Below are 13,698 nucleotides of genomic sequence, written 5' to 3'. Positions count from 1 at the left end.
TGGAGTCTGTGAATAAATAGATTAAAAATGATGATTAAAGATAGGGTGGTAGTGATACAATTTAAATGTATCATGGTCAGCTTCAGTCTTGAAAAAAAGATTAAAGATTTGAGTATCTTTGGTGAGGGGATAAAATGATTCACCATAACTTTTTTTTAATGGATTTGTAGCTTTTTAAAAAAACTTTTGGCTGTACCATGTGGCTTGTAGGATCTTAGTTCCCTGACCAGGGATTGAACCCAGGGCCCTTGGCAGTGAAAGCTCCAACCAAGTCTTAACCACTGGACCACCAGGGAATTCCCCATCATGAGTCTAACCTGGGTAGGAGGACAAAGCATCACAGGCTGCGAGACTAGACAGAAGTGGATGGGTCAGAGATTACTGAGGATGAAAGGAAGGTGTCCTTGGAGAGAAGAATGTGAGGATGTAAAAGGAAGGAATGCTGGGGCAGAGAAAAAACATCTTGTGCAGAACATTCTGGACCAGATGGACCTGGGTCACACTGACCCTGCCTCTTCAGTTGGTTTTGTAAACTCGGCAGTCACTGACTCAGGTCACCTCGGCCTCCTCATCTGTGAAATGAGGACAGTGTCCTCTTTTTATACAATCGTTGAGGGGAATGCGATTTCATGTACCCTCATCTCTATCCACCCCAGCCTCCATGACATATATGAAGTGTTCAATAAATAGTTCCGGCATTTTATTTTCAGAGCATTTTTTTTTAGCACTGGAGAAGCTGGCACGTACCCAGACTGAGACACAAGATTCTCATCCTGAGCAGCTAAAGCTTTAGCCTTGTAGCTACAGACAGTAAGAGGGAGTAGTTTCCTGGGTTTCATTGAACAATAGGTGGATGACTCTTACCCTGCACCATTAAATGGGCTAAAAAATTGAAAACATTCTGCTATTTTTTTTTTTTTTACATTCTGCTATTTTTAATGTAGACTCTAATCAGACAAAACCAACTGTGAAATAAAGGAAGCTCTTTGCAAGGCTGTATTGAAAGACAATTGTTCCAGATTTAGTTAGGTTAAACTCCCCACTAAAAATAAATCTAGTTACAACAGTCAATGATAAAAGTAAAACAAAACAAAAGTTGCTGTTAGATTCTAGAGCCCTAACCTTTATGCAACACAATTTTACTTTATGGAAACAAAAAGTGCTCTAAGAATTAGAAATCTTTTGTTTTTAATGCTTGTCCACCAGCAGTTGGGAAACTCTGCATGTCGGCCAGATCCCGACGGCTTGCTGTTTATCATTCAGTCAGTTCAGTGGCTCAGTCGTGTCCGACTCTTTGCAAGCCCATGGACTGCATGCAGCACACCTGGCCTCCCTGTCCATCACCAACTCCAAGAGCTTGCTGAATTCATGTCCATCAAGTCAATGATGCCATCCAACCATCTCTGTTGTCCCTTCTCCTGCCTTCAATCTTTCCCAGCATCAGGGTCTTTACCAATGAGTCAGCCCTTCGCATCATGTGGCGGAAGTATTGGAGCTTCAGCTTCAACATCAGTCCTTCCAATGAATATTCAGGGCTGATTTCTTTTAGGATTGACTGGTTTGATTTCCTTGCAGTCCAAGGGACTCTCAAGAGTCTTCTCCAACACCACAGTGCAAAAGTATCAATTTCTTAGGCAGTCCGCCTTCTTTATGGTCCAATTCTCACATCCATACATGACTAATGGAAAAACCATAGCTTTTACTAGACAGACCTTTGTCAGCAAAGTAAGGTGTCTCTGCTTTTTAATATGCTGTCTAGGTTTGTCATAGCTCTTCTTCCAAGAAGCAAGTGTCTTTTAATTTCATGGCTGTAGTCACCATCTGCAGTGAGTTTGGAGCTCAAGAAAGTAAAATCTGTCACTGTTTCCATTGTTTCCCCATCTATTTGCCATGAAGTGATGGGACAGGATGCTAAGTTCTTTGTTTTTGAATGTTAAGTTTTAAGTCAGCTTTTTCACTTTCCCTTTCATCAAAGAGCCTCTTTAGTTCCTCTTCGCTTTCTGCCTTAAGAGTGGTGTCACTCTTTTCCATTAGCATATCTGAGGTTATTGATATTGCTAACCTCAATAGCTTACTGAAATAAACAAATGAGACCATTTAAAAAATTTATTGTTATGGGTGCTCTCATGCTCCAATGGCATGAAAAATGGCAGAGCTGAGTACGTCCAGGCAGTTGTAGCAGGGACCATATGGCCTTGTATGGTTTGAACTGTCTACTTCTTGGCCCTTCACAGAAAATGTTGGGAGGGTGAGAATTCTGGTGAGAATCACTGAATGTCACAGACTAGGGACGTGTCCAGGCATATATTCGGCTCTTGGTGAGTACTTAATCCAGTCGTCAGTCCAGTGAATCCTAGGGATTTGCTAGGGTCTCAAAGAGTTGGACTCGACTGAAGCAACTTAGCACATGCTGGGCAAAAAGAGTGGATTCCTTTAAAAGCAGCTTGAAAAGTGAAAGTGTTAGTCGCTCAGGCATGTCCGACTCTTTGGGATCCCATGGGCTGTAGCTCCTTTGTCCATGGAATTCTCCAGGCAAGAATACTGGAGTGGGTAGCCATTCCCTTCTCCAGGGGATCTCCCCGACCCAGGGGTTGAACCCAGATCTCCAGCACTGCAGGCAGATTCTTTACCATCTGAGTCACCAGGGTCTGTTGTCCAAAAGCAACTTAACCATGTTCAAAATTGTCAAAGGTAGTGAGGAACCTTTTCATCTAGATTTTCCCAGAACTGGGAATGCCCTAGCCATATTGTTTTGTCAATATGAGTTGAATAACCAAAATAAGTTCTAGATGATTATGTTCTTAACACAATCTAACTGCTCTCCTATTACACGGATCATTGGAATTTTCACTTTGTAACACTAGCTGGAGGTCTTCGTGATCTGTCAGTTGAGAAACCAGATGATCAGACCCATTTTTTCATTTAATTTCTCCTGTGTCTTCTGTGTATCAAGTGTGGCACTGGGTGCCAAGAACCACAGGGAGCTCAAGCTGTTTCATCTCATTTTACCGGTTAGACAACCACTCCTCCCTCCATATCCCTGACTTTGCCATAAGAAGGACTGGCAGAGGGCTGGCCATAACAGCAAGGCACTTGGCTGAATGCAAAATTTCACTGCTTGGTTTTTAGAGACAGATGTGAAGTCACCATCACCCAACGACAGGTATCGACAGGGTTATGCGCATCGGCTCCAGTGGTGAGTTCTGATGCCAAGGTCACTGATCCCCTTCAAAGGAGTCTCAGGGGAAGGAAATGGCAACAACCAGCTCTGAGGGTGAAATAAGACACTTGGGTTTGTGTTTGACTCTCAAAATGATGTTTAATGAAGAAATCAAGGACACACCCAGGTGAGTGAGCTCTGGTATTATGTATTTTTCTTCATGTTGCTTGTGATTCTCAGAAATGAAAGTACACACAGAGTGAAATCCTTGGGTATGAACATTCTGCCACCATTCTGTGACTAGACCAGTGATAAACAAGCAGCAGAATAAGGCTTAGATAAGAGGAAAAGGAGGATTCTGGCAGGAATGAGACCAGAGGCTCCTTTTGTGTCTGTCAGAGTATTTTTCTGAACCCTCTAAGTCACACTCTCACAGAGGGTGCATGTAGTTGATATTTTCATACTCTTTGGATTAATTTCACAACCAGAATGATACATTTTAGTAACTTTTGCTAGAAGTTAGGATATTTAACATTTCGAAAGCCCCAGAATATTACAAAGTATTTTGATTCCTGTACCTCTGTCAAGACACAAGAAGCCAGATTTGTATTTTAGGTGCTCACAGAACTATTTGTATAAAAATTTCAAGTGATTTAGCAGTCATACAGATTATAATGCAATACCAATTTCATATCCTCATGTACCTCTTCACAAATGTAAGACAAAGCAGGGTTTTATAATCTTTCAATAACTTGTGCAACAACTGTGGTTTTGGTGTATCGCCAAGGTAGGATTCTTTTAAATTATAAAGGATTTTGTGTGCTTGAAATCCTAGGAAGAGAAAGAAAAATCAAGTTTAAATATGATGCATTAATTCATATATTAAGAAATATAGAAATCTTACAAGTACAAAGATATACCCATGATGAGAATCTTGCAGGTACAAACCAAACAGATTTAATTACATCTATTTTATGGGCAATTAAATATTAGGAGACAAATCTCTGAAACTTTTCCTAAAGAATAAAGAAGTAGGAATGGGGATCCGAGCAGGAGAAATCTTGTTTGCTAGGAGGATGCTACTGGCACAGAGCTGGTGGGGGTCAGATGCTCCCACACATTCTGCAATGCACGGGACAGCCCCCCACAACAAAGAATTATGTGAAATCACAACAATTAATTAGACAAGCCTTAGAAGAAACTGTTGTTTCTTATATAAATTCTTGTCTAAGAATTAGAAGAACATGTCGGTCGTGCCAAGTTTGAGAAACCCTGCTCTTGGGCAGAACTCGAACTGGAGACACTAGTTCTCAGCTGACGAAGGCAATGGAGAGGAAGACCAGGAAAAAGAGTGAGGCTTCTGTTCTTCCAACTCAGCCACCAAGCATCTCTTCTTGTTTGGTGGGATGAGATTATTCCACACTCGAGGAGTAATTTTCTACAAATTACAGGAGCAAATATGGAGTTCCATGTTGCTTGTCTTCTATGGAACAACAGGCTTCGGTATTGTAAACCACAAAATAAAGTGACTTCCATGATAGATTCTGGAGTAGACAGTTTTTAAAATCTTTGGTAGGAAAAACTCTGTGGGTGAGTACGTAGGCCTCAAAGGTTAGTGTCTATTAGAGTCACTGAAGTGTTTAAAAAACTGATGTGCATGCCCCACCCCAAGCTCTACTGAAAGGAAACCTAAGTGAATCCCTGCAGAATGTACTAAGGAATTTAAGGACGCAGCACTCCACTTGTCAAGCAAGGAATTCGACTTCAAAAACATGGGAAACCTCCCTCCTCCCACTGGATTCCTGAAAGCTAGTCCAGAAGACTGAATAGCCATCCAAAGAGCTACAAAATCTGAGCAATGATCGTATTAACTGCTCCACTGGAGTGCTTACTAATCAAAAGTACATGAGGTTCTGAACATCCAAATTATGTTCCCTTAACCATCTGAGTTTGGTGATTCTTGCATCTTTTCAAGGATTTCTGAAATGTTCCTTTCTGCAAAAGCAGAGGACATTCCATACTCCTTAAATTTACAAGAGCTTTGAGTAAGTACAGGAGAGTCTGGACCCACAGATCTGCTGGGGGCCATCTGCTCAGTCAAGCTGACAAAGATAAAGGTACGTGGGTCCCAGTGTGGCCACTGTCATCCTGTGAGAAGCGTGTCCTAATTTCCTCATCTTTTTTTTTTTCAATTATTTTTATTAGTTAGAGGCTAATTACTTTACAATATTGTAGTGGGTTTTGTCATACATTGACATGAATCAGCCATGGATTTACATGTATTCCCCATCCCAATCCTCCCTCCCACCTCCCTCTCTACCCCATCCCTCTGGGTCTTCCCAGTGCACCAGGCCCAAGCACTTGTCTCATGCATCCAACCTGGGCTGGTGATCTGTTTTACCATAGATAATATTGTTCTCTCGAAACATCCCACCCTCGCCTTCTCCCACAGAGTCCAAAAGTCTGTTCTGTACATCTGTGTCTCTTTTTCTGTTTTGCATATAGGGTTATCATTACCATCTTTCTAAATTCCATATATATGTGTTAGTATGCTGTAATGTTCTTTATCTTTCTGGCTTACTTCACTCTGTATGATGGGCTCCAGTTTCATCCATCTCATTAGAACTGATTCAAATGAATTCTTTTTAATGGCTGAGTAATATTCCATGGTGTATATGTACCACAGCTTCCTTATCCATTCATCTGCTGATGGGCATCTAGGCTGCTTCCATGTCCTGGCTATTATAAACAGTGCTGTGATGAACATTGGGGTGCATGTGTTTCTTTCAGATCTGGTTTCCTCGGTGTGTATTCCCAGAAGTGGTATTGCTGGGTCATATGGCAGTTCCATTTCCAGTTTTTTAAGACATCTCTACACTGTTCTCCATAGCGGCTGTACTAGTTTGCATTCCCACCAACAGTGTAAGAGGGTTCCCTTTTCTCCACACCCTCTCCAGCATTTATTGCTTGTAGACTTTTGGATAGCAGCCATCCTGACTGGCGTGTAATGGTACCTCATTGAGGTTTTGGTTTGCATTTCCCTGATAATGAGTGATGTTGAGCATCTTTTCATGTGTTTGTTAGTCATCTGTATGTCTTCTTTGAATAAATGTCTGTTTAGTTCTTTGGCCCATTTTTTGATTGGGTCATTTATTTTTCTGGAATTGAGCTTCAGGAGTTGCTTGTACATTTTTCTGATTAATCCTTTGTCTGTTGCTTTGTTTGCTATTATTTTCTCCCAATCTGAGGGCTGTCTTTTAACCTTACTTATAGTTTCCTTTGTTGTGCAAAAGCTTTTAAGTTTCATTAGGTCCCATTTGTTTATTTTTGCTTTTATTTCCAATATTCTGGGAGGTGGGTCATAGAGGATCCTGCTGTGATTTATGTCGGAGAGTGTTTTGCCTATGTTCTCCTCTAGGAGTTTTATAGTTTCTGGTCTTACATTTAGATCTTTAATCCATTTTGAGTTTATTTTTGTGTATGGTGTTAGAAAGTGTTCTAGTTTCATTCTTTTACAAGTGGTTGACCAGTTTTCCCAGCACCACTTGTTAAAGAGGTTGTCTTTTTTCCATTGTATATCCTTGCCTCCTTTGTTGAAGATAAGGTGTCCATAGGTTCGTGGATTTATCTCTGGGCTTTCTATTCTGTTCCATGGATCTATATTTCTGTCTTTGTGCCAGTACCAAACTGTCTTGATGACTGTGGCTTTGTAGTAGAGTCTGAAGTCAGGCAGGCTGATTCCTCCAGTTCCATTCTTCTTTCTCAAGATTACTTTGGCTATCTGAGGTTTTTTGTATTTCTATACAAATCGTGAAATTATTTGTTCTAGTTCTGTGAGAAATACTGCTGGTAGCTTGATAGGGATTGCACTGAATCTATAGATTGCTTTGGATAGTATAGTCATTTTGACAATATTGATTCTTCCAATCCATGAACACGGTATGTTTCTCCATCTATTTGTGTCCTCTTTGATTTCTTTCATCAGTGTTTTATAGTTTTCTATGTATAGGTCTTTTGTTTCTTTAGGTAGATATACTCCTAAGTATTTTATTCTTTTTGTTGCAATGATGAACGATATTGTTTCCTTAATTTCTCTTTCTGTTTTCTCATTGTTAGTGTATCATAAGAGACTACTACCAGCAGCTCTATGCCAATAAAATGGACAACTTGGAAGAAATGGACAAATTCTTAGAAAAGTATAACTTCCCAAAACTGAACCAGAAAGAAATAGAAGATCTTAACAGACCCATCCCAAGCAAGGAAATCGAAACTGTAATCAGAAATCTTCCAGCAAACAAAAGCCCAGGACCAGATGGCTTCACAGCTGAATTCTACCAAAAATTTAGAGAAGAGCTAACACCTATCTTACTCAAACTCTTCCAGAAAATTGCAGAAGAAGGTAAACTTCTAAACTCATTATATGAGGCCACCATCACCCTAATTCCAAAACCAGACAAAGATGCCACAAAAAAAGAAAACTACAGGCCAATATCACTGATGAACATAGATGCAAAAATCCTTAACAAAATTCTAGCAAACAGAATCCAACAACATATTAAAAAAATCATACACCATCACCAAGTGGGCTTTATCCCAGGAATGCAAGGATTCTTTTATATCTGCAAATCAATCAATGTAATACACCACATTAACAAATTGGAAGATAAAAACCATATGATTATCTCAATAGATGCAGAGAAAGCCTTTGACAAAATTCAACACCCATTTATGATTAAAACTCTCCAGAAAGCAGGAATAGAAGGAACATACCTCAACATAATAAAAGCTATATATGACAAACCCACAGCAAGCATTACCCTCAATGGTGAAAAATTGAAAGCACTTCTCCTAAAATCAGGAACAAGACAAGGGTGCCCACTTTCACCACTACTATTCAACATAGTGTTGGAAGTTTTGGCCACAGGAATCAGAGCAGAAAAAGAAGTAAAAGGGATCCAGATAGGAGAAGAAGAAGTGAAACTCTCGCTGTTCGCAGATGACATGATCCTCTACATAGAAAACCCTAAAGACTCTACCAGAAAATTACTAGAGCTAATCAATGAATATAGTAAAGTTTCCTCATCTTTAAAATGGAGCTGACAATACCAGGTCTAATGATGCTAAGGAGGCTGACTAGCAATAGAAAACACCAGGACAGAAAGTAATGGGATGGGAAAGCCCCATCGCTCTCCAAACGCAGCCATCCCGGGCAGGGGATGGGAGCTGACATTTACTTAGTTCCTTATAAAGACCAGTGGTAGACACAGGTACAGGGTATATTAAATGCAGAAATCCATCAACTCCATACAATTAATTCACTTCCCTGCCCGACTCCCTAAACACATTTGTTCTATAAATATGCTTTAAAAATACTCACATTTTCACTCATGGTAGTGGCTTTAGATGCAGAACTACTCTTCCTGTTTGTGGAATATAAAAAAGGACATTTACTACATTATTGCTTCCAATTCTAAAATACACATCCTCTTTCAGTTAATGTTACCTCCATACATGTTTCTTAACAGGAAGAAGAACATGTATCTTAGCCAGGTATAAAACGCCCAGCACTCCTAACTGAATTTCTCATATTTATAGATGATATTCACAGAGGAAAGCATGCAACAATATATCAGTTTGTGTGAAGCCCTGTGTATCTACTTGTAGCCTCAGGCTAGATACTAACAAAGTTTGCAGAATATGCAAACCACAGACTTACTAACTTTTAACTCACCAACTCATCAAGATTTAACATTTTGAAAGCTTGATCATTACAACCTCAAATTTCATTTTTTTCCATGGAAAAAAAGTTTTACACAGTGACTATGGTTTCAGATATCTGTTAAGGGCTGCATTGTATTCCCACCAAATACTCATAGGTTCAAGCCCCAATTCCCTCCAGTACCTCAGAATGTGACTGTACTTGAAGACAGGGTCTTTAAAAAGATAATTAAATTAACTAAACTAATTAGAGTGGGCCCTAATCCAATATGGCTGATATCCTTATAAGAAGAGGAAATTTACACACAAACATGGATGGAGGGAAGCCCATGTGAAGACAGGGACAGTGCCATCTTTAAGTCAAGGAAAGAGGTCTGGGCTTCTAGATCCCAGAACTGTGAGACAATAAATTTCTATTGTTTAAGCCACCAGTCTATGGCACTTTTAAGGCAGCTCTAGCAGGCTAATGCAACATCCAATTCATTATCCAACACATTTTGAGGGAGATTTGACAAATAGGAGACGTATCTAGGAATAAAGATATTTTCTCCCAGATTACTTCCTGGGTTAATAGACACACTGTGATTCAATGAAAGATAATAACCTCTCTCACCGTAGTGTGGTCAGCCTTTCTCCATATATAAGATGATGTCTCCCCTCTGTTCATAACCCTCCCTACAATTACTCTCCATCTTAATAAAAGCAGGAGTCTTCACAATTGCCTGGGGTTTGTGGCTATATCATCAGGCTACTCTGCTTTCCCAAGGTCACCCCGGAACTAATTATGGCTAGCCCTGCTAACTCGGACCTCACCCTGGACTTGCCCTGGGATGCTATGGGACTCAAAGCCCAGCGTTGAGGAGCAAGTCTAGGCACAGAAAATCAATGGCATTTGAAGCCATGATGGCTGAGAAGAGAAGAATGCCCATACGCTCCAGGTTGGGTCTGCCATTTCCATTCATACAAGGAGGACAGTGACAAACCAGCTGCACATAAACTGGAGACTGTGGTGATCTCATACAGATCTCATGCACCAATGAGTCCTCAATTTCTAACTCTAGTTAAGAAGAGTGAAAGTGCTATTCGCTCAGTTGTGTCTGATTCTTTGTGACCCCATGGACTGTAGCTCACCAGGCTCCTCTGTCCGTGGAATTCTCCATATAAGAATACGGAGTGGGTTGCTGTTCTTTTCTTGCAGGGATCTGACCCAGGGATCAAACCTGGGTCTTCTGTACTGCAGGCAGATTCTTTACTGTCTGAGGCACCAGGGAAGCCCTGGTTAACTCCAGTCAAGATGCTTCCTTAATCCCAGATTCATGTGCTCAGCTACTCACTAATTATCTCTACTTGGAAGTATAACAAGCATCTCAAATATGAAAATTCCAAAGCACTCCTGAGGTCTCCACCTACCCTCAACCCTACTCCCCAACATACTCCTCCCAAAACCTTACACACTTCAGTAAACTTTTCACACTTCATCCTTCCAGAGCCTTGAAGCCATCTCTGATTTCTTTCTTCTTCTCAGAGCCCACATCCAATCAGCATATTGTTCAAAATAGATTCAGAATAGATTCACCAACTGATCACAGCCTTGTCTAACTCAATGAAACTATGAGCCATGCCGTGTAGACCCAGACGGACGGGTCATGGTGGACAGGCCTGACAGAATGTGGTCCGCTGGAGGAGGGAATGGCAAACCACTTCAGTACTCTTGCCTTGAGACCCCATGAACAGTATGAAAAGCCAAAAAGATAGGACACTGAAAGATGAACTCCCCAGGTCAGTAGGTGCCCAATATGCTACTAGAGATCAGTGGAGAAATAACTCCAGAAAGAATGAAGGGATGGAGCGAAAGCAAAAACAACACCCAGTTGTGGATGTCATTGGTGATGGAGGTAAAGTCTGATGCTGTAAAGAGAAACACTGCATAGGAACCTGGAATGTTAGGTCCATGAATGAAGGTTAAATGGAAGTGGTCAAACAGGAGATGGCAAGAGTGAACACTGACATTTTAAGAATCAGTGAACTAAAATGAACTGGAATGGGTGAATTTAACTAAGATGACCATTATATCCAGTTCTGTGGGCAAGAATCCCTTAGAAGAAATGGAGTAGAGCTCATAGTCAACAAAAGAGTCTGAAATGCAGCACTTGGATGCAATCTCAAAAACAATAGAATGATCACTGTTCATTTCCAAGGCAAACCATTCGATATTACAGTAATCCAAGTCTATGCCCCAACCAGTAATGCTGAAGAAGCTGAAGTTGAACAGTTCTATGAAGACCTACAAGACCTTCTGGAACTAACACCCCCAAAAGATGTCCTTTTTATTATAGGGGACTGGAATGCAAAAGTAAGAAGTCAAGAGATACCAGAAGTAACAGGCAATTTTGTCCTTGGAGTACAAAATGAAGCAGGGCAGAGGCTGATAGAGTTTTGCCAAAAGAACGCACTGGTCATAGCAAATACCCTCTTCCAACAACACAAGAGAAGACTCTACACATGGACATTACCAGATGGTCAACACCAAAATCAGACTGATTATATTCTTTGCAGCCAAAGATGGAGAAGCTCTATACAATCAGCAAAAACAAGACTGGGAGCTGACTGTGGCTCAGATCATGAACTTGTATTGCCAAATTCAGACTTAAATTGGAAACAGTAGGGAAAACCACTAGACCATTCAGATATGACCCAAATCAAATCCCTTAATTATTATTATATAGATTATATAGTGGAAGTGAAAAACAGATTCAAGGGATTAGATCTGAAGCGTGCCTGAAGAGCTATGGACGGAGGTTCATGACATTGTACAGGAGGCAGTGATCAAGACCATCCCCAAGAAAAAGAAATGCAAAAAGGCAAAATGATTGTCTGAGGAGGCCTTACAAATAGCTGTGAAAAGAAGAGAAGCTAAAGGCAAAGGAGAAAAGGAAAGATATTCCCATTTGAATGCAGAGTTCCAAAGAATAGCAAGGAGAGATAAGAAAGCCTTTCTCAGTGATCAATGCAAAGAAGTAGAGAAAAACAATAGAATGGGAAAGACAGGAGATCTCCTCAAGAAAATTAGAAATACCAAGGGAACATTTCATGCAAAGATGGGCACAATAAAGGACAGAGATGGTATGGACCTAACAGAAGCAGAAGATATTAAGAAGTGGCAACAATACACAGAAGAACTACACGAAAAATATCTTCATGACCCAGATAACCCCGATGGTGTGATCACCCACCTAGAGTCAGACATCCTGGAATGTGAAGTCAAGTGGGTCTTAGGAAGCAGCACTACCAACAAAGCTAGTGGAGGTGATGGAATTCCAGCTAAGCTATTTCAAATCCTAAAAGCTGATGCTGTGAAAGTGCTGCACTCAATATTCCACAAATTTAAAAAACTTAGCAGTGGCCACAGGACTGAAAAAGGTCAATTTCATTCCAAAGATGGGCAATGCCAAAGAATGTTCAAACTACTGCACAACTGCACTCATCTCAGACGCTAGTAACGTAATGCTCAAAATTCTCCAAGCCAGGCTTCAACAGTATGTGAACTGTGAAATTCCAAATGTTCAAGTTGGATTTAGAAAAGGCAGAGGAACCAGAGATCAAATTGCCAACATCCGTTGGATCATTGAAAAAGCAAGAGAGTTCCAGAAAAACATCTATTTCTGCTTTATTGGCTACTCCAAAGCCTTTGACTGTGTGGATCACAACAAACTCTGGAAAATTCTGAAAGAGATGGGAATACCAGACCACCTTACCTGCCCCCTGAGAAATCTGTATGCAAGTCAAGAAGCAACAGTTAGAACTGGACATGGAACAACAGACTGGTTCCAAATCGGGAAAGGAGTACGTCAAGGCTGTATATTGTCACCCTGCTTATTTAACTTATATGCAGAGTACATCACACGAAATGCCGGGCTGGATGAAGCACAAGCTGGAATCAAGATTGTGCGACACTGCCCTTATGGCAGAAAGTGAAGAAGAACTAAAGAGCCTCTTGATGAAAGTGAAGGAGGAGAGTGAAAAAGCTGGCTTAAAACTCAACATTCAGAAAACTAAGATCATAGCATCCAGTCACTTCATGGCAAATAGGGAAACAATAGAAACAGTGAGAGACTTTATTTTTTGGGGCCCCAAAATCACTGCAGATGGTGACCACAGGCATGAAATTAAAAGACGCTCCTTGGAAGAAAAGCTATGATCAACCTAGACAGCATTTTAAAAAGCAGAGAGATTACTTTGCCAACAAAGGTCCGCATAGTCAAAGGTATGGTTTTTCCAGTAAGGTATGGATGTGAGAATTGGACCATAAAGGCGAGCACCAAAGAATTGATGCTTTTGAACTGTGGTGCTAGAGAAGACTCTCGAGAGTCCCTTGGACTGCAAGGAGATCCAACCGGTCCATCCTAAAGGAAATCAGTCCTGAATATTCACTGGAAGGACTGATGCTGAAGCTGAAACTCCAATACTTTGGCCACCTCATGCGAAGAGCAGACTCACTGGAAAAGACCCTGATGCTGGGAGGGATTGGGGGCAGGAGGAGAAGGGCACGACAGAGGATGAGATGGTTTGATGGCATCACCAACTTGATGGACATGAATTTGAGTAAACTTAGGGAGTTGGTGATGGACAGGGAAGCCTGGCGTGCTGCAATCTATGGGGTCGAAAAGAGTCAGACATGACTGAATTACTGAACTGACTGACTGTCACTTCTCGACATTGTCGACACCATCTTTTTGGGAGTATCCGCCATCTTCTCTTGTCTAGATTATTTAGTAATTAACTAATTGGTCTCTCTGCTTCCTCCACCCTGTCACCTTTAC

General features: G+C 40.9%; 1 protein-coding gene across 2 annotated transcripts in view; it reads right to left on the bottom strand.

Annotated features, from left to right (window-relative positions):
• Positions 1-907: 907 nt before the first annotated feature.
• Positions 908-13,698, bottom strand: part of JAM2 (junctional adhesion molecule 2) — an 84,156-nt gene continuing 71,365 nt past the window's right edge. For both annotated transcript variants that reach the window (XM_065913462.1, XM_065913463.1), the window contains exons 9-10: positions 8,538-8,580; positions 908-3,991 (exon numbers count right to left, since the gene is read on the bottom strand). In XM_065913462.1, the coding sequence (XP_065769534.1) occupies positions 3,959-3,991; positions 8,538-8,580 (76 nt within the window). In that variant the 3' untranslated portion in view covers positions 908-3,958. The remainder of the gene's footprint in view (positions 3,992-8,537; positions 8,581-13,698) is intronic.

This window comes from Muntiacus reevesi, chromosome 21 (genome assembly GCF_963930625.1).
Source record: "Muntiacus reevesi chromosome 21, mMunRee1.1, whole genome shotgun sequence".
Lineage (NCBI taxonomy): Eukaryota > Metazoa > Chordata > Mammalia > Artiodactyla > Cervidae > Muntiacus > Muntiacus reevesi.
The sequence above is the reverse complement of the archived record's forward strand: the minus strand, read 5'-3'. Positions and strand labels throughout refer to the sequence as shown.